Source organism: Corylus avellana, chromosome ca9, assembly GCF_901000735.1.
Source record: "Corylus avellana chromosome ca9, CavTom2PMs-1.0".
NCBI classification, from domain to species: domain Eukaryota; kingdom Viridiplantae; phylum Streptophyta; class Magnoliopsida; order Fagales; family Betulaceae; genus Corylus; species Corylus avellana.
In genome coordinates this window covers 570416-588956 of record NC_081549.1, presented here as the reverse complement: position 1 = coordinate 588956, position 18541 = coordinate 570416, and the positions used below count along the sequence as shown (strand labels likewise).

General features: G+C 35.2%; 2 protein-coding genes across 2 annotated transcripts; both read left to right on the top strand.

The window, feature by feature from the left end:
* The first annotated feature begins 9545 nt into the window (after positions 1-9545).
* On the top strand, positions 9546-10778 carry LOC132192215 (thaumatin-like protein 1b). The gene is made up of 2 exons (XM_059607488.1): positions 9546-9624; positions 9907-10778. Exons 1-2 carry the CDS (start codon positions 9570-9572, stop codon positions 10584-10586), a joined length of 735 nt encoding a protein of 244 aa, XP_059463471.1. The 5' UTR covers positions 9546-9569; the 3' UTR covers positions 10587-10778.
* Positions 10779-15312: 4534 nt separating this feature from the next.
* On the top strand, positions 15313-16524 carry LOC132191391 (thaumatin-like protein 1b). The gene is made up of 2 exons (XM_059606382.1): positions 15313-15425; positions 15637-16524. Exons 1-2 carry the CDS (start codon positions 15371-15373, stop codon positions 16320-16322), a joined length of 741 nt encoding a protein of 246 aa, XP_059462365.1. The 5' UTR covers positions 15313-15370; the 3' UTR covers positions 16323-16524.
* The last annotated feature ends 2017 nt before the right edge of the window (positions 16525-18541 follow it).

Here is an 18541-nt window from a genome sequence, read left to right as displayed (position 1 = left end):
CAGAGGGATTCTCACCAGAAAACCTTGGAAAATCCAGGCGTAAGGTACGGGTGTGAATCTGTCTCTCTCCTCGAAACTGGTCACGGTCATCTTCCGGCGGAGGACGTCTGAAATCCCTGTCGTCACGCCAATCCAACGCATGGTCCTGCTGGCGCCTATCATCACGGCCAGGAGCTCGCTCAAGATCATTTGCTGCAGGAGGTGGAGGTGGAGGTGGAGGTGGAGGTGGAGGTGGAGGTGGAGGGTTCTGGTTAGCCACGAGCGTCTGCATCATCTCATGCAGCTCCATGAGGCGTTGCTGAACATCAGTATTGACTGTGCGTTGCAAGTTAATAGCCTCCTGACACTCTTTTAGAGATTCAAACAGTTGGAAAAGACGAGTACCTTTTGCCATGGTAGAGTATGAGAGAAGAAAGTAAAAAAAAAAAATTTTGGTGTTTTCTAGTGGTTGGGGAAACTAAACTAGAGAAGATCGTTGGCTCTGTATACCAATTGTAAAGGTTTTTCTTGGTTTGTATGATGATTTTTATGGGTTTGAATGAAAACAGCAAAGGAAATGGAATAATGCAGAAAATATATTAAAGATAAATGAGAAGATTCGAGATTGCTCCTTCTCCTACAACGTCTCAAGCCAGGAATCTCTATGCATATCCCATCTAATGAGAGTGCCCCCCATTATATCACCCATTCTGTTAGAATATATTCTAACAGAATGGCCACCTGGATCCCTTCCCCAAGGTTCTAGAAGTGCCGAAATACAAGCACTGGAAATTACATAGAAAGGCCTTGCAAAACGCCGGCTTAAACAAACAAAACGCATGCATAAAATTAACATAAAGTGCATAAGGAAAAAAGGACAACTGTACTCCCCAACCTTCCCTTCTTCCCCACGTGTCTTCTTCTTAGACTTCTTGACCTTTCCTTCTATACCACTTGCTTGGCTGTGAGGTCTTCTACGTGTACCCATAACACTTTGTTAAAAAATTCAAAATTCATTGGATTCTGAAATGGCAATATATCCATTCAGAAGACAAAATTCAACGACATTGGTATGCCAAATGGTGGGATAAATGCTCACTAGTTGACTCCATTATCATTTCTGTTAAAGAATTAACTCAAGCCCCTAAGGCTCCTACCTTGCCCCAGAATAAATCCCCTCTCCTGATTACTCCCAGTACTTTTACCATTTCCCCAACGGAAGAAAAGATTAAAACCCATGGTTCTTCTCCCACTACTTCATCCAGTTCTTCAAAGAAGAAAGAAAAGATCAAAGCTCTCCTTGTTGCTCTTAATGATGACTCTGATAACGACGATGAAGAAGAAAAATCTGAAGCATCGTCTCAAAGTCCTATTCAGGTTCCCCCATATTTTGAAGACTCACAAGACTATTATCCTTACCCAGGGATAGAAGATTTATGATCATTTAGCCTCATAACGGCTCCCTAGATTTCAGCATTCCAAATTGGCTCTGTAACGGCTAGCTATTATTCAGATTTGTAGGACTGGTTCATAACGGCTAGTTCCTCCCCTTCTCAAGAATTCTCTCAAAGTTTTCTCTGAATTACTATTCACCACTATTTGAAGAGTACTACGCTAAAGTACTGTTCATTTTTATTGTTCACTTCTACTGTTGCTGCCGATATGCTGTGCAGGATTACTGTTCTCACTCACTGTTCATAATTTGTCTGCCGACACTACAGTGCCGACAGTGACTATTCAAGATTGAAGACTTTTACTATTGTAGATTGGCGCCGACTCTACAGTGCACATACTTTCTACTGTTTACTTTTAACTGCATTAACCCGGAATCTGATTTTACTATTTGCATCATGATTGTATTTTGTCTTATTCATTGTAATTCGCCTATATAACGGGCTCCCCTCCCCCATTGTAAGGCAGAAGCTCTTTACTAGAAGTCTTATTACTTCAGAAGCTTTCTAGCCCTTCCCTGCTTTCTTATTTCTTCCTGTATCTCCTCCTCTCCTAGCCCTTACTTCAGTAAGTCTTATCACTTACTTTTGTAAGATATTTTATCAATATTACTTTCTTGATTCCAGCTTCTCAATTGTTTTTTAATTTCATATATTATTGTCATTACCGCCTCATGGCTGGTTTTACTGCTTTGATTTAAATTACTTTCAGCATTTACTATCACCTCCCCCTACTCCCTGCATCCTTATATGCATACTGCGCTTCCTCCCCCTCCGTTGTTGGTATTAGAGCCATACGTGTTGCGATCTCTTTGCTGCCTTGATGTACACCCTACTCTCTCTTGACCTCCCTGTGTCTTGTCTTGCTATTGACCATTCTGTGTGTTTACTCCATGTTGACCTTTCTCTGTGTAGAACTCCTAGTTGTTGAACAGTAGTCCACCACTTCGTCAGTACAATTTGCAAGGTATCTGTAAGTCTCGTTGAAAGCCTAGGTTGGCGTGTTAGGGGCCTTAGGGCGTGAAGAAGGAACTGTGTGTTAGGCCAAGGGTATGTGTGGATAGTTTTGCGTCTAGGAAGGACATGCTTAGGAAGTTTGCCTTGTGAGTGAGTACGTAGGATGAGATTCTGTAAGCCGATACCCAGTGAGCGATATTGTGTGTAGTTTGTGTGTCAAAATGTGGAGATCTAATTCTTCTGTTAGCTCTAATTCCAGTTTACCACCTGACGCGGTTAATTTTGAACAATTCTCTGTTGAAGGTGATAATGATTTTAAATTTGATAAGTGGAATATCCCTAAGCTTTCAGCTACGGATGTTTACACTAATTCTTCATGGTTTAAATCTTCTTTTAAAATTGAATATTCTGTTAAAACTGTTGAACAAACATTTGCTATTTCAGGTAATAATCAAACTATTACCTTGTTTAATAAAAAATTTGTTAATGATTCTCTTGCTAAAAATTACAAATTTCTGCATATTGGTTATGTTCAAGTTGCAGTCAAGCCATTGACTCGACTTGGTATCAATGCTTCTATTTTGTTATGTTTGCGTGATGCTAGATTTGTTGATTTCCGTACCAGTATTCTTGGTATGATTTAGTCTTCTTTGTTTAATGGTCCTGTCCATTTTGATGTTTTCTCTAATATTTCTCTTGCTTTGAATGATATTCATATTCTTAAAGCTTTGACTTTGAATATTCTTACTTCTGGTTATAATATGGAAGAAGGTAGCAGACCTCTTGCTATCATCTACCGTATTTATTACAAATTAATGAAAACAAATCTAGATCCACAAGCTGTGGTCAAGAATCCAGGCGAATCTACTTTGTTAATCCAAAGTTCTACTCATAATGCTAACATTAAAACTCCGAAAATGATTTGATAGGATGGGATTGACCTCCCCAACGAATGGCTTTTGGAAAATGTTACAAAACCTTCTCGAGTAGTGAATAATGCATCTAATCTTGATTACATCCAACAATATCTGGATGGATCTGTTAAAATCAATTTTTCTGATTTAGGATTTTCAAGTAGAATTGAATGACCTCTTTTGGTCAACGAATGAAAGAATTCTTTTGCTGGTTCTACAACCACAGAAGGACTCCGGTGTCGTGATAAAGATGTGGATGAGTCTCTCAATCCTCCTCCTCTTTATCCTGTTGTTAACCTTGATTTGAAACTTAAAGGAATTTCTACCGATTCCCAAGTTTTCTTTGCTTATTACTCTACAAGAAATCATCCCCCAACGGATGATGAAGGTGGATCTATTTCTCCTTCTGCTTCTGATTTTAATGCTCCTCTTCCCACTAATTTTCCTCATCAATGTAATGTTATTACTGCTCATATTAAAGATTTCTTTTCTGTTATTGATTGGCCAGCTTTGTCCAAAGATTATAACTCAAAAGAAAATTGTGATTTACGGCATGCTTACCGTGTCAAATATTCTGAAAAGGAACGAAATCTCATTAAAGTCAAATGGACTGAGATGATGATTGAGTCCCAAAAACATATTTTATTTTTTGATTTTCTTCAAAAACATTTCTCTGTCGATAATGTTTTGAATGCTGTTAAAAAGAATTTTGTCAAAGAAGATAAATCTATTATCAAATCTTCTCATGGTTCTAAAAAGAAGCTTTCTAGCCCTTCCCTGCTTTCTTATTTCTTCTTGTATCTCCTCCTCTCCTAACCCTTACTTCAGTAAGTCTTATCACTTACTTTTGTAAGATATTTTATCAATATTACTTTCTTGATTCCAGCTTCTCAACTGTTTTTTTTTTTTTTTTTTTTAATTTCATATATTATTGTCATTACCGCCTCATGGCTGGTTTTACTGCTTTGATTTAAATTATCTTCAGCATTTACTATCACTTCCCCCTACTCCCTACATCCTTATATGCATACTGCGCTTCCTCCTCCTCCGTTGTTGGTAATATATATATATATATAACTTTCATTCCAAAAAATCAAATGACTAGCTCAATTCCCAATAGAGGAAATGATAAAGTGATAAAAATTGATGCACAGAAAATCCCACAACTAAGAAACAGGATATTGCTCAGGAAAAAAAAAGAGGTTTGTTTGGCATTTTATTGATAACTCCAAATAAACACAAAGTCAATCACCCAATTCGGCCTGGATGATCTTATGGGCCAAGTGGGGTTGAGGCTGAATTCCTCCGGCCCATTTACAAAATTGTTCAAACTGTCTCTGATTGTACTGCACTTTGTCCTAGCCCAGATGCTACAAGTCCATTAATCAGGCCTTGAGAATATAACCTTAAAGTTCCCAGGGACAGGGGCTGCACAAAGCCTAATGGCCCATACCGTGTAATTACGCATAACTGGTCTGATCATCAATTAAACTGGTCTGATCATCAATTAAACTAAGAATTTGTGACATTTAAATGACAACAACGATCAATCCTATCAGGTAATTATGCTATATATATATATATATATTGAATGAATTATCTCTTCATTAATATAACAATCAAATTGGGTAAAATGTTTTGTGCAATGTTAAAAATATAATTTGAAATCTTCACAACTCAAACATTATCTATGACATACATAATTTTCTATCGAGTTATTATAAGACAATATTTATGAAAAGTCATTATCTCAATCAGTTTCAGATCTACAGCAAATTTCGGCAAATTACGTCTCTATCTGCTGCCAAGTCCTTGATTCCTTTTTTTTTTTTTTTTTTTTTTTTAAATCTTCGCTACTAGTGCTTTATCAATCACAATCTCCTTCACTGCATTTACCATAGTGACAATTCTTCTTTATGCTTGATAACTCATCCGTCATCGGTTTATGGTTGACTCCTAGAAAAAGAATCATAAGAAAACAAAAGACCAACCGAAAACTAATTCACTTATTCTTAAGGATTCGTAAAAACAAAACTTAAGAAAACGAATAAAACTCCACCCTATAGATTGCTACTAAAAGCAGATCTAGAAAGAATACATTCTTATTTAAAAACAACAAAAATACACTAACAAAAACCCAACACACCCTCATATGTTCCATGCGCCACCGTCAGCCAACCACGTGTCGCTAAAAAGCACCCTAAGGACCATTGACAGACACGCCCTAATCAATCTATGGTGGAGACGAAAAAAAGGAGGGGGAAGGAGGAAAGAGAAGGGGAGTGGGGAGGAGGGAGTCATCACTTCCTCCCTCCACTCTGCTATGCTCTCTCTGTAATGCTCTCTTTCTAAGGTTTGATGGCTATAATATATTATATATTCTAACATTCCCTTAAACTCAAGGTAAAATGTTCCATAAGCTCGAGTTTGAATTTTTTTTTTTTTTTTTTTTTGAAACGGCCCACGGTGATCATGGCGGCCGGTGTTTCTCTAAACTCTACTTTCCATTAATTATAAGTTTCTTCAACCGGCTCTAACCATATAGCGTAGTTAGGCTCGAAGGAGACGACCTTTCGTTTTTGGTCATGAGCATGAGATTAATTTCTCCAACCCCAATTTCAATCACCCAGTTCAGCCTGGATATTTGTAGTGCAATATAAATTATATAATGCATCAACGGTCAACGCCAATTTCCATTCCTAAGACTTATTTATAGAATAAGATCTTCTCCAGTTTAAAATGGACCGGAGAATTAGCTCAAGCCACCCCCAATGGCCGGCCAGGGGTGGCCGAACCACCCCCTGGCCCTAGGGGGTGGTCTAGCCACCCCCAAGGGCCAAACGAAAAAATAAAATAAAATAATGAGTTGGCCCTTAGGGGTGGCCGGACCACCCCCAAGGGCCAAACTAAAAAAAAAAAAACCATGGGTTGGTCTGGCCACCCCTGGCCATTGGGTAGTCCAAACCACCCTCAGGGATGGCTTGAGCTCTCGCCACCTCAAAATGGGGTGGTCCGACCACCCCCTATGGCCTAGATGGGGTGGCCAGCTACTCCCTATTTTTTTTTTTTAATCTTAAATAATATTTTATTATTATTATTTATTAATGGGACATCTGTCCCGTTTGTACAGAAATCCTATCCAAGAACTGGATATTTTCCAGTCTATTTTAGACTAGAGAGGATCCTAATAGTATGACCGAGCTATTGGTTATTAATGGGGTTACTACTAAATTCCTATAATTAGTAGACGCAACTGACTTAAGCGATTAAGTAGTTAATAACCATTCCACTTGTACACCTCTAGACGTTAGCTAGTTTTCTTCTTCTTCTTCTTATTATTATTATTTTTTGGGATGGCAATCTATATGCTTTGATGAAGTCAACTAATCGAGGCATGAGGTGGGAATTATTGGTTTCTACTTTTTAGCAAGTTAGGGTGCTTTTGGTCTTCCCTGAATTATGGTCTAATTAATTTTTGGAGAATATATATATATACACACATTAATAACTTTAAGGGTATTATTTAAAGAGAAAAGAAATGTAAACATGTATAATTTGACATGCCGGTGCCATTAATTTTACAATGATTCATTCAACCATGTAGGTTTTCATCTTTATCAAAACTAACACATACCCCACACTATGTGCGGGATTCTTTTTTATAATTTAATTTTAAAATTTAAAAGCATCCTCATCTTACTTTTTATGTGAAAAAAATCTATCATACCTATTTTAATGAAAACACTTACTAAAAATTATACACCAGTACATTATTGAACATGCACTTTTTTTTTTTTAAGTATACTGAACATGTACTTAATGATACAATCACACACAGATGAATTAAAATATAAGACCATTAAATTTAGTTTAATTTATATAAACTAAAACATGGTAAAATCTTTGTTCCTGTCAGAGTAGTTTAAAATGAAAAGAAGTATAAAGAGGGGAAAAAAAAAATAGTAAGAATAAAACTTGGATTCTGATTATCAAAGCATAAATGAAATTAGTAAGAATCTATTATATTGTTAGTGTGATACCTATTATATTTCAACACAAATAAAACTCGTATACTTCAGAACATTCGAAGAAGGAAAAAAAAAAAAAACCACTGAGAAAAAGAAACAAAATATTTTTTATGAATACAAAATATTACAAAATTTTGTACTTAACATTTAATGTAATCAAATAAAGCTTCTCACATTTGATTCAATGCTTAATTATCTATTTCGTGTTTCAAAAAAATGATTTTTTTTTTTTTGCACAGTAATCAAATAAATTTTTGCTTTCTTTTGCCTCGAAATTTGAGTATAACACAAACGAAAAAAAAAAAAAAAAAAAATCTCATAAAACATTCAAATGAATTACAACATATTTAATTTGTGAAAATGTTAAAATATTTGCTCTCATGTGAGTAGTTTAAAATGAAAATAATAGAAAGAAGAAAACTTGTGGATTTTCAATATCAAAGCATTAGTTTTTAATATTATTGGTTTGATACCTATTATATTTCAATGAAAATTAAAATTCATATAATTCTAAACATTCTAAAAAATACAAAGCAAACTAAGCAAAATATTTTTTTACTAAACCTTTAATGCAATCAAATCAATCATCACATAAGTAGATAATCTCAAATTGCAAATTGCCCTAAACTTTGGGAGAGGGTGGCCCCCTATATATATATACCCATAAATAGTTTTTAATACCTTCCAATTACATGTTGACATGTATTAATAAATTGTAAAAGAGTTACACGTTTAGCATTTTTTAAATGAATAAATAAGAGACAAGTTATACTTAATTTGCAGCCAATAAATTATATGAACTTTGACTGATCGAAATTGCGAAGTGCCCCTTAATTAATTTGCAGCGTGCGTGGAATATTGTTTTGCTCTGTGTGAAATTTGAAACCTGACTAACCTCCCCTTCATTTTTTTTTCCTTCTAATTAAGGTCCCCTTCATCTTAGCTAGGCCCTTCACACAACATGAAGATGAAAATATATAATAGAATCCTATGATTCTAACCATTGTGTTAATTACTCAAACATGGAAAATATAATAATAACTTGTTTCAACTCTTTGATTTTAGAAAAAAAAAAAAAGAAAGAAGAAGCTCAATCTCATACGATTTTAATATCATAAATTATTTAGAAAGTTTTTGGGGGGCCATTAATTAGCCTCCTTGACTTTGCATACTTGGTTACAAGTTTGAGCACTTCTGTCACTTAATAAAAATAAAGAGCGGACCACACTTAATGAAGTGGAGGTCACTAGTTCGAATCCCCCTCCCCCTCTTGTGCGGACATGTCAAAAAAAAAAAAATAAAAAAAAATAAAGAGCGGATCTTAGGTTGAGATTTGGTAATTCAAAATCTTGAAAATTTGAATAAAGAGCGGATCATTTGAAATTTTGAATCACCAAATCTCAGCCTAAGATCCGCTCTTTATTTCAAAATTTTAAACTTTTGAAATTAAATCATAATCTTAGGCTAAGATCCACAATTGAATGTACCAAATCTCAGCCTAAGATCCACAATTGTAGATCATAATCTTAGGCTGAGATTTGGTATATTCAACCAGTTCCTATGGCCTATATGTAAGACTATATGTAAGATATCTCTATTTTATCCCTAAATGTGATATATTATATAAAAAATTAATAGTGATTTATTTCAAATTTAATAGTGATTTTAAAAGTTATATGCTTTGAAAAAAAAAAATGACGAGTTAAAAGATCACACAAGTAGGAATGATTGCTCATTCTGTACAATATCACCTACACTTGGTGGGACATCCCCAACAAAATAGATATTGTGACATGGGTAGTAGCCAATTTCACTAACATATGCGCCATGCTATTAGCGTCCCCCATTACTCAGCATATATAAATATTTATTTAAAACACAAAAATAATACATGATATTAATTTGGTTTTGTCCCCCACCGACTCTGTACAATTTAGGGACCGGACCATCTTTGATCGTAGATACGGTATTAATTACTTTGTATTCACACCTCTTTGGTATGACATTTTCACACCCATAAGCTCCATATACCATCCCCAAGAGGTAACTTAATCGGCTGAGATCACGCCTAATGAAGCGTAGGTCACTAATTCGAATCCCCGTCCCCCCTCTTGTGTGAACATGTTAAAAAAAAAAAAAAACCTCCATATACCAACGGCACCATGCTTTGGCTGGCCCCTATATATACATACCATCCCTTCATCAAACAATAACAACATCGAATCACAAAAGCATTCACAATGAGAGCTCGGATAGTACTCTTCGGCATTACCTTAGCCTTTCTTTTCATCTATGGTATATTTTTTTCTTGTTGTCAATGATGATTTTCTTTCTATGTGTAGAATAACTCATAATTGAATACTATTGCACAAGAATCCATAAATTTTCCTCCCCATCTTGACACAAACTCTATTTTATAAAATCTTTCCCCATTAAAGAGATATAACCCATTTATTTATGTGATAATTATTAAGTTACACTGTTAATTTGTTGCATGCTAGATATGCTTTTATTAATTTTAAGTGGTGATCGACATGGTGACAAGGAGTTTGGGTTTTGTTCCGTTCATATATGCAGGTGCTCACTCTGTTACAATAACTGTCACAAACAATTGTCCATACACTATTTGGCCAGGAGTTCTAACATCACCTCCGCAACCTCAGTTGTCAAACACTGGATTTGAGCTAGCATCCACAGCATCCACATCACTAGATGTCCCAACTCCGTGGATTGGCCGATTCTGGGCCCGAACTGGATGCTCCACGGATGGGTCAGGAAGGTTCACTTGTGCTACTGCGGATTGTGGCTCCGGTCAGGTTTCATGCAACGGCAACGGTGCAGTCCCGCCGGCGTCTTTGGTAGAAATAAACTCAGTAGCAAATGGTGGACAAGATTTCTACGATATCAGCCTCGTAGACGGCTTCAACTTGCCTGTATCGTTAGCTCCACAAGGCGGGACCGGTGACTGCACGGCGCCGAGCTGTGCTGCCAACGTGAACGCAGCTTGCCCGGAAGAGCTACAAGTCAAAGGGTCTGATGGGGGCGTGATCAGTTGCAAGAGCGCATGCATAGCATTCGGTGAGGACCAATACTGTTGCACCGGTAATTATAATACCCCAGAAACATGCCCACCCACGAACTACTCTATGTTCTTCAAGAGCCAGTGCCCTCAGGCCTATAGTTATCCTTTCGATGATCCTACTAGCCTCTTTTCGTGCTTCGGTGGACCTAACTACAGTATCACGTTCTGTCCATGAATAATAGAAAAATCCTACATGTTCCTTTCTCTACAATAAAACGAAAACAGAAACAAATAACTTGCGCATCAACTATATATAGGGAGGAACAATATATCTGTATCGATAATGAATAATTGAATTATGCTGTATGGAAAAACTAAATAATGAAAACTTGTTCTCGTCCTTGTAGACGGGCAATAATATTATATATCTCTAGTCGTGCTTATATATGATCGAGAAAGTTTTATCCAGCTAGCTGCCATTGGATCAGCAGCTTGCTTCTTGCCATGGGGTACTTTCTTTTTGAGCACTATATACAGGGAAAATTATATTTTACTCCCTCAAAGTTTGGAGCGATTTGCAATTTGACCTCTAAAATTTCAATTTTGACAATCCACCTCCCTAAAGTTTCAAATTTTTGTAATTTGACCAATTGTATCAAAAACATCCCATATTGCCCATAATTTTTATTATTTTTTTTATTTTTTATAAAAAAAATTTAAAAAAAATTCGGGGTGGCCGTAGCCATCTGGCCATTTTTACATGTCCAAATTTGTGTTTGTGTGTTTTTTTTAATAAAAAATAAAAATAAAAATTATGGGCAATATAAAAATTTTGGGATGATATTAGTCGAATTACAAAAAAAATAGAACTTTGGAGGATGGATTGCCAAAATTGAAACTTTAGAAGTCGAATTGCAAATTGCCCCAAACTTGAGGGGTAAAATGTAATTTTCCCCTATATATATATATAGTTTTTAATACCTTCCAATTACATGTTGACATGTATTAATAAATTGTAAAAGAGTTACACGTTTAGCATATTTAAAATGAATAAATAAGAAACAAGTTATACTTTGCAGCCTATAAATTATATGAACTTTGATTGATCAAAATTGAGAAGTGCCCCGTAATTTGCAGCGTACGTGGAATATTATTTTGCTCTGTGTGAAATTTGAAACCTGACTAACCTCCCCTTCATTTTTTTTTTTCTTCTAATTAAGTTCCCCTTCATCTTAGTTAGGCCCTTCACACAACATGAAGATGAAAAAATATAATAGAATCCTATGATTCTAACCATTGTGTTAATTACTCAAATATATATGGAAAATATAATAACAACTTGTTTCAACTCTTTGATTTTTTTTTTTTTTTTTTTTTTTTTAAAAAAAAAGCTCAATCTCACACGATTTTAATATCATAAATTATTTAGAAAGTTATTGGGGGGCCATTAATTAGCCTCCTTGACTTTGCATAATTAGCCTCCTTGACTTTGCATACTTGGTACAATTGGGGGGCCATTAATTAGCCTCCTTGACTTTGCATACTTGGTACAAGTTTGAGCACTTCTGGCACTTAATAAAAATAAAAAACGGTTTATAAAAATAATTTTTGGTTCTAGGTGAATATTATTTTATAAGAAAAAAAAATATTATTTTTATTTTTCTCACTTAATTTTAATAAAATAATATCTATCTAAGACAAGAATAACACTAAATATAATTTTTAACATTACTCTTTTTTTCTAATGAATAAATAAGAGACTACTTGTATTTTACTGCCCATAAATTATATGAGCTTTGACCGATTGAAATGGAGAAGTGCCCCTTCGCCATTAGCGTGCGTGGATTAATATTTTAGTCTATGTGAAATTTGATACCCGACTAATCTGCCCTTTTTTTTTAAAAAAAAATATATATATATTCAATCTCCCCTTCATCTAAAAAAACTATGTCTAATATTGCTTATTCGTATTGAAATTGCATGTCCGGCCACATTATTTACTTAGGCGTACCCTTTACACATGCAATAGTAATTAGGTTTTGAGTTCCAAAAATAGAATATCATCACTAATATTAAAGTGAAATATAAAAGATTTATTTTGCAATCCAGAAAATGAGGTTTGTTAATATTGAAAATTGAAATCAAGGCATGAAGTACTGGGTACATATATAATAGATTCTTCCCTTGAATTGCTCATCGAATACTCTATTTTTTTTTATAAGAGATGTGTTTGGTGTCATTTTTCTATACATGACTTTTGTCCATCCTTTTTAAAAAATTTATCATTACATTTATGAGTCTCGATCACATGTTGTTAGAAAATATTAGGAGATTTGATTTCATTGTAATTAATTGTAATCTTCTATATTCAGATTTTATGATAATCAAATCAGATTGATTTGATTGTATTTAGATTTGATGGAATCAAATTATTTTGATTTGATTACCAAACTTATCTACCTCAATTTTCCTATAAATAAAAGTATCATGTATTGTAAAAGACAAATTCAAGCATAATGTAGCCCTTAGGGCTTTATGTAGGTCACTGACCGAACCACATAAAATCTTTTGTGTCTTTTTTATTTTAATTCCGGTTTTAATGTAGTTTTTCTATTTGATTATGAATTTCTTCACATGTGAGTCTATATATATTCAATTGTGGATTTATCCAATCTCTTATACAGAGATAAATAAAAAATAAGGAAAAGATGAAAACCAAACATTTTTTGTATTCACCAACTTAATTATGATCTACAAATTGCAATCCCTCCCCACCCACCAAAAACCCTTTTATGTATTTTACCTTATTCACACGATGGCGTATGATGTACGTAACTTCTAGAAGAAAACATTTTGGTCCAGTCCAAACCATATCCTTTCAGCATGCGTAGTCGATACAGAGATCAATTACTTGGTAGACCACCTACATATTTTATCTATAACCTGACTTCCTCTACAATTTTTGAAATCTATTTATCTAGATGAACTCAACATCTACAAGTTACGTGATGTTACGGAAGTAACATAGGGATAAAGTAGACATTATATTATAGAAGATTTATATTTAAAATGAATTAGATTTCATTTAGATTAGTTTTGTTATCAATATTTTTAGATTAGAGATAAACATGTGTCTATTTGTATTTTAATTATCTAGTTATTTATTTTAGAGTCATGATTGCATTAGTTATCTTTCTAGGTTTATCTTCAGTGTAGGAGTTTTACTCCAAGTCTAAGTCATTGTAATCTTCCTATTTAAATGATGATATTTTAATAAAAAGGGAATCAGAAAATTAATCTCAAACCTTGAGTTTGAAAATGTTTTTTTAGGTTTCCTCAAAATCTAAAAGGTCTAGGTTCCCTCAGAACCTAAATTCTATCCCCGTTACGTATTCACGTAACACGTGATTAGTCCTAGACTTGGGCCAAAAGACACATATCCACCACCCATGTCACAACATTAGAACACGTTCAGTTTGACTATACATTTATTCTAGATAATGAATTTGTTTTCAAGTCTTTGATCTCAACTCCCTCTTTTCTTTGCTCATGAGCAGATCTTTTTGTGGGAAAGAAAGAAAGAAAAAAAAACCCTACCCCAGCTGACCATCTACAAGGTAGATGCATGCCCAAATTCTTTCCAAACCCTTCTAGAAGGGGACTTCACTACAAGCATTTAGCTCATTAGCGGCGACTTCTTGTTGCTGCCAATGAGCACTTTCTCGCTGCTAATGTGGTTGATGCTAAAGGTCCGACGCTATTGATTACTCAATAGCAACGACAAAATGTCGCCAACCCTAATTGGTCGCTACAAAAGGGATCAAACTAAACCGTTTGTAGCCGCTATTAGTTATCATTAGCGGCGACATGAAGGGTTGCCGCTATGTATTAGCGGCGACCTTAGAAGTCGCTGCTATTGATAAATATTAGTAGAAGAGGTACTATACATTACTAATATTATGCTAATATTATTAGCATAATATTATTACTAGTATTAGTAGTATCATAGACGAAGTTGTACATAAAAAAAAATTGATTAACGAATACAGGATATTCCACGCCAGAACTGCTCCGACATATGTGCCCAATTTGGTCAATACATGGTGTCTTCTACAGTTAATTGTATCTTTCCAGTTCTAAGAGCTAGTGACTGAAAAAAAATCGAATAAAACCTAAGCAAACAAAATTGAGAGAGAGAGCGACGAGCTAGAGGGAGAAAGAGAGCCAAATGAGAGAACCTGGTTGTGTGCGCGTCTACATAATTTTTATTATTATCTAGGGTCATTAGAGCGATGCAAATGTCACCGCTAATGAGGGCCAATAGCGGCGACTAGTTGGGTCGCCGCTAATAGTTTCTAGTTTTCACCCCGCCTACGAAGGAAAAAAATTCTCGCCAAGTTACTAACAGCGACTTATTAGCGTCAACACAAAAGTCGATGCTAATATTAATTTTTTTTCTCTTAACCTCTGGAAGCAGACAAATCTATATATAATTTGTCTCATTTCAAATCACATCGAAATATATCAGACAAATTATAGGTTAGTTCGCATGGGTATGTCTTTTCCACAGCTGAAAATTCTATGCACGTAACGTTCTCGATCGGTTGTGGTTTTGTAAGCAAGCGGCTACATGAGTGGCTAAAACATTGACAACCAGCTTGTAGAATACCAAGTAGCAAAAATGGATTTGCCTCCCTTTCTCAAAAACTGACACATATGTAAAAAACACCCCCAGTCAATTCAAATTCAATCAAATTTGTTTAATTACTCCGTATCTCGCGGGTGTAATACGAGGTTGCGGTCGCGACCCATTACCATATGAAGACGCAAAGCCCACTTGAAGTCAAAGGAGGAACGTTCATATGTTGGAAGTGCAACGAACTTACGTCGAAGCCAGTTTTCAAGCATGTTGAGCCTTGAAAGTCGCGTTTAAGGCTCTATATAAACCGCTCCAAGTTCATAAGATTAGCACCACAATATATACTCAACCCCAGAGCAACTAGTCTATTACAAATTACAATGATGAAAACCCTTGCACTCTTCGGCCTTGCCGTGGCCTTCTGTTTCCTATCTGGTATATATATATAAATATCTCATTGTCTAGTTATAATATATTAATTAGCAAATTGCTCATTTACTCAATAAAATTGTGTATCTCCTACTTATTTGTTGCATGCAAGTTATATATATGCTTTAAATTATAATTTATTCTAAAAACTTAAGCTAATATGAAAAAATGAATTTAATGATCATTAACCATTCTTCTGACAATTTGTGTTGTGCAGGTGCTCATGCTGCTAAAATAACTTTCACAAACAACTGTCCGACAACTGTATGGCCAGGAACTCTAACTGCGGACCAGAAACCCCAGCTATCAACTACTGGATTTGAGCTGGCATCCAAAGCATCCTCATCAGTTGATGTCCAAGCTCCATGGATAGGCCGGTTCTGGGCCCGAACACGATGCACCACGGACTCCTCAGGAAAGTTCTCTTGTGAAACTGCTGATTGTGCCTCCGGCCAAGTTGCATGCAACGGCGCCGGTGCAATTCCGCCGGCATCTTTGGTAGAAATCAACATAGCAGCTAATGGTGGACAAGATTTCTACGATGTTAGCCTTGTAGATGGCTTCAACCTCCCTGTTTCAGTTGCTACACAAGGTGGGACCGGTGAGTGCAAGTCCTCAAGCTGCCCGGTAGACGTGAACGCTGCGTGCCCCGCTGAGCTACAAGTAAAAGGTTCTGATGGAAGTGTGATCGCTTGTAAGAGCGCATGCACAGCGTTCAATGAGCCAAAGTATTGTTGCACTCCCCCTAATGATACCCCGGAGACATGCCCAGCTACAAGCTATTCCATGATTTTTGAGAACCAATGCCCTCAAGCTTATAGCTACGCTTATGATGATAAGAACAGCACATTTACTTGCTCCGGTGCACCTGACTACGTTATTACTTTTTGCCCTGCAGCTTGAATTTACGAAGAGGAATTATTCGTTCCTTCTTCTCTCTATAGTTATAAGAGAACAATAAGTGTCATTGACTAAGGCATATACATGATTGTGTCAATGTAATAAACGCTTGAATGATATTTATTAGTAAATGAATAATGCAAGTATACTTGCATTGTGCTTAATTATGACAAGAAATATATCTTCAGCTACAATTAATATTTTATTTTCAGACGCTATTCATGTTGTATCGCACTTGAGATTATGTCATGATTAGGGCCGGCAATTTTGACACAACCCGCGAACCCGACACAAAGTTAACAGGTATTGGGTTTTGGCTTATCGGGTTTGGGTCTTAATCGGGTCTACCCGATTAAGACACGATTAAATTCATATCTAGCGGGTTGACCCGTCGGGTCAACGAGTCGACCCGCTAGACACGTTTAATAAATGGGTCTGGCGGGTCAATCGAGTTTGGCAGGTCTCGGGTGACCCGCTAGACCCATTTATTTATTTATTTATTTTTTTTTAAAAAAAAAACCTATGTCTAAGTTCTAACTAAGTTAACCCTAACACTTATCGACTCACTCACGGCTTCATTTCACTCTTCACTTCACGACTTCACAGTCTTCACTTTACTGGCTTATTCTTTGTTTTTCTGTTACTTTTTCTATGTGGGTCTATATATTAAAACATTACCTTTTAAATCATTATTTATATATTAAAACATTCTCTTTTAAAACTTTTTATTCTTGTTGGATGGTTAGGATAAATTTGACTAGTCATTTGGCCTAAGAGATCCCTTTATTAAATTATTTTTCCCAATTTTGATTAAGTTTTTTTTTTTTTTTAAAAAAAAAAGGGGTTGGGTCGTGTTACCTGTTTAGCTTACGAGTTGGGTCGGGTCGTGCCGAGTCGTGTCTACCCGATATGATCCGGTTATACTAAACGGGTTAAGCGGGTCGTGTCGAGTTACCCGGATATTTTCCTTGTTATAATCGTGTCAGACCCGTTAACCCGTTTAGCTAAACGGGTCGTGTTCGTGTTTCGGGTAATCGGGTCGCGGGTCTTAACGGGTCCTAATCGGGTCTACCCGATTACCTATTTTGCCAGCCCTAGTCATGATATGATCATTAACCGCTAGTGTCTTTAAGCTTAATTAGCCATAATTATGGTTGTTAGAGAGGGGGAAAAAGAAAAAGAAAAAGGAAAAAAATTAGGACTTAGTTGTTCATTGGAGGACTCCGTACAATATAAATTATATATTACTACAATTTTTACCATAAAATTATTCACAAACTAACATAACCGTCTTCAAAGTTTACCAGAGGACTCAGTCAAGATTATATCTTTATCTATACATGGTGGTATATTGACAGCAAGTTATTTAAAAATGCAATAACAAAAAAAAATAAAAAATTATATATGTTATGATGAAAATTATAGGTAAAGTACTATGATCTATTTTTTTTTTTTTTTTGGGTCTTTAATGGTAATTGACTTGCTGCTTCTAGAGATATTTAAAAATCCTCGAAAGTAAAGATTGGGGACTAATGACTATTAGGATGATATAAAACCTTATCCAAAAAAATCCAAAAAAATTAATTCTTAACCAAAAGGAATTAAAGGAAGCACCATATGCATATTTAACACACAAAATTAAAGCTGTTGAAAAGGGGCAGCCCACAGTACGTGGATGTGCAACGCCCACGTTCAATGAGGAGACACCAGCCATATCTGTGAAGTCTTGATCAAACGATACGTGGCATTTAATTTCCACGGCTTCTAATTTTCAAATTTAATTGAAAATTTGTGATATATTAATGGTACCAATTTATTTGGTCCGCCCTTTATTGACTTTACTCCAAATATTTTTGTTTTACATAATAATTAAAAACTATATTCATTGAAATCAATAAGAAAAATTATATAAGTAATTAGCAGCTATATATAATAGAAGGAATTCAGTACCATGTTATCATATTAGGTATCGGAAAAATTATATGTCTAAAATTTGTTTCTATATATACAAGTAAATAAATTATTGTTTTTTGAAATAGACAACCTTAAAACATGTCAAGATCGCAACAGAGATAAAAAAAATATAATAGAATCCTATGATTCTAACTATTGTGTGAATTATAAAGATAGTACTTATGAGTGCTAAGTTTTATATTGCCTACTTGTTAGGTGAAACTAATTTTTATTATTATATATATATATATATATATATATATATAATA

Bases quoted from the DNA above. Each gene is read 5' to 3' on its own strand.
- LOC132192215 (XM_059607488.1), top strand. From the start codon at position 9,570: ATGAGAGCTCGGATAGTACTCTTCGGCATTACCTTAGCCTTTCTTTTC. The intron at 9,625-9,906 runs GTATATTTTTTT...TCATATATGCAG, and splicing joins AGCCTTTCTTTTCATCTATG to GTGCTCACTCTGTTACAATA.
- LOC132191391 (XM_059606382.1), top strand. From the start codon at position 15,371: ATGATGAAAACCCTTGCACTCTTCGGCCTTGCCGTGGCCTTCTGTTTC. The intron at 15,426-15,636 runs GTATATATATAT...TGTGTTGTGCAG, and splicing joins GGCCTTCTGTTTCCTATCTG to GTGCTCATGCTGCTAAAATA.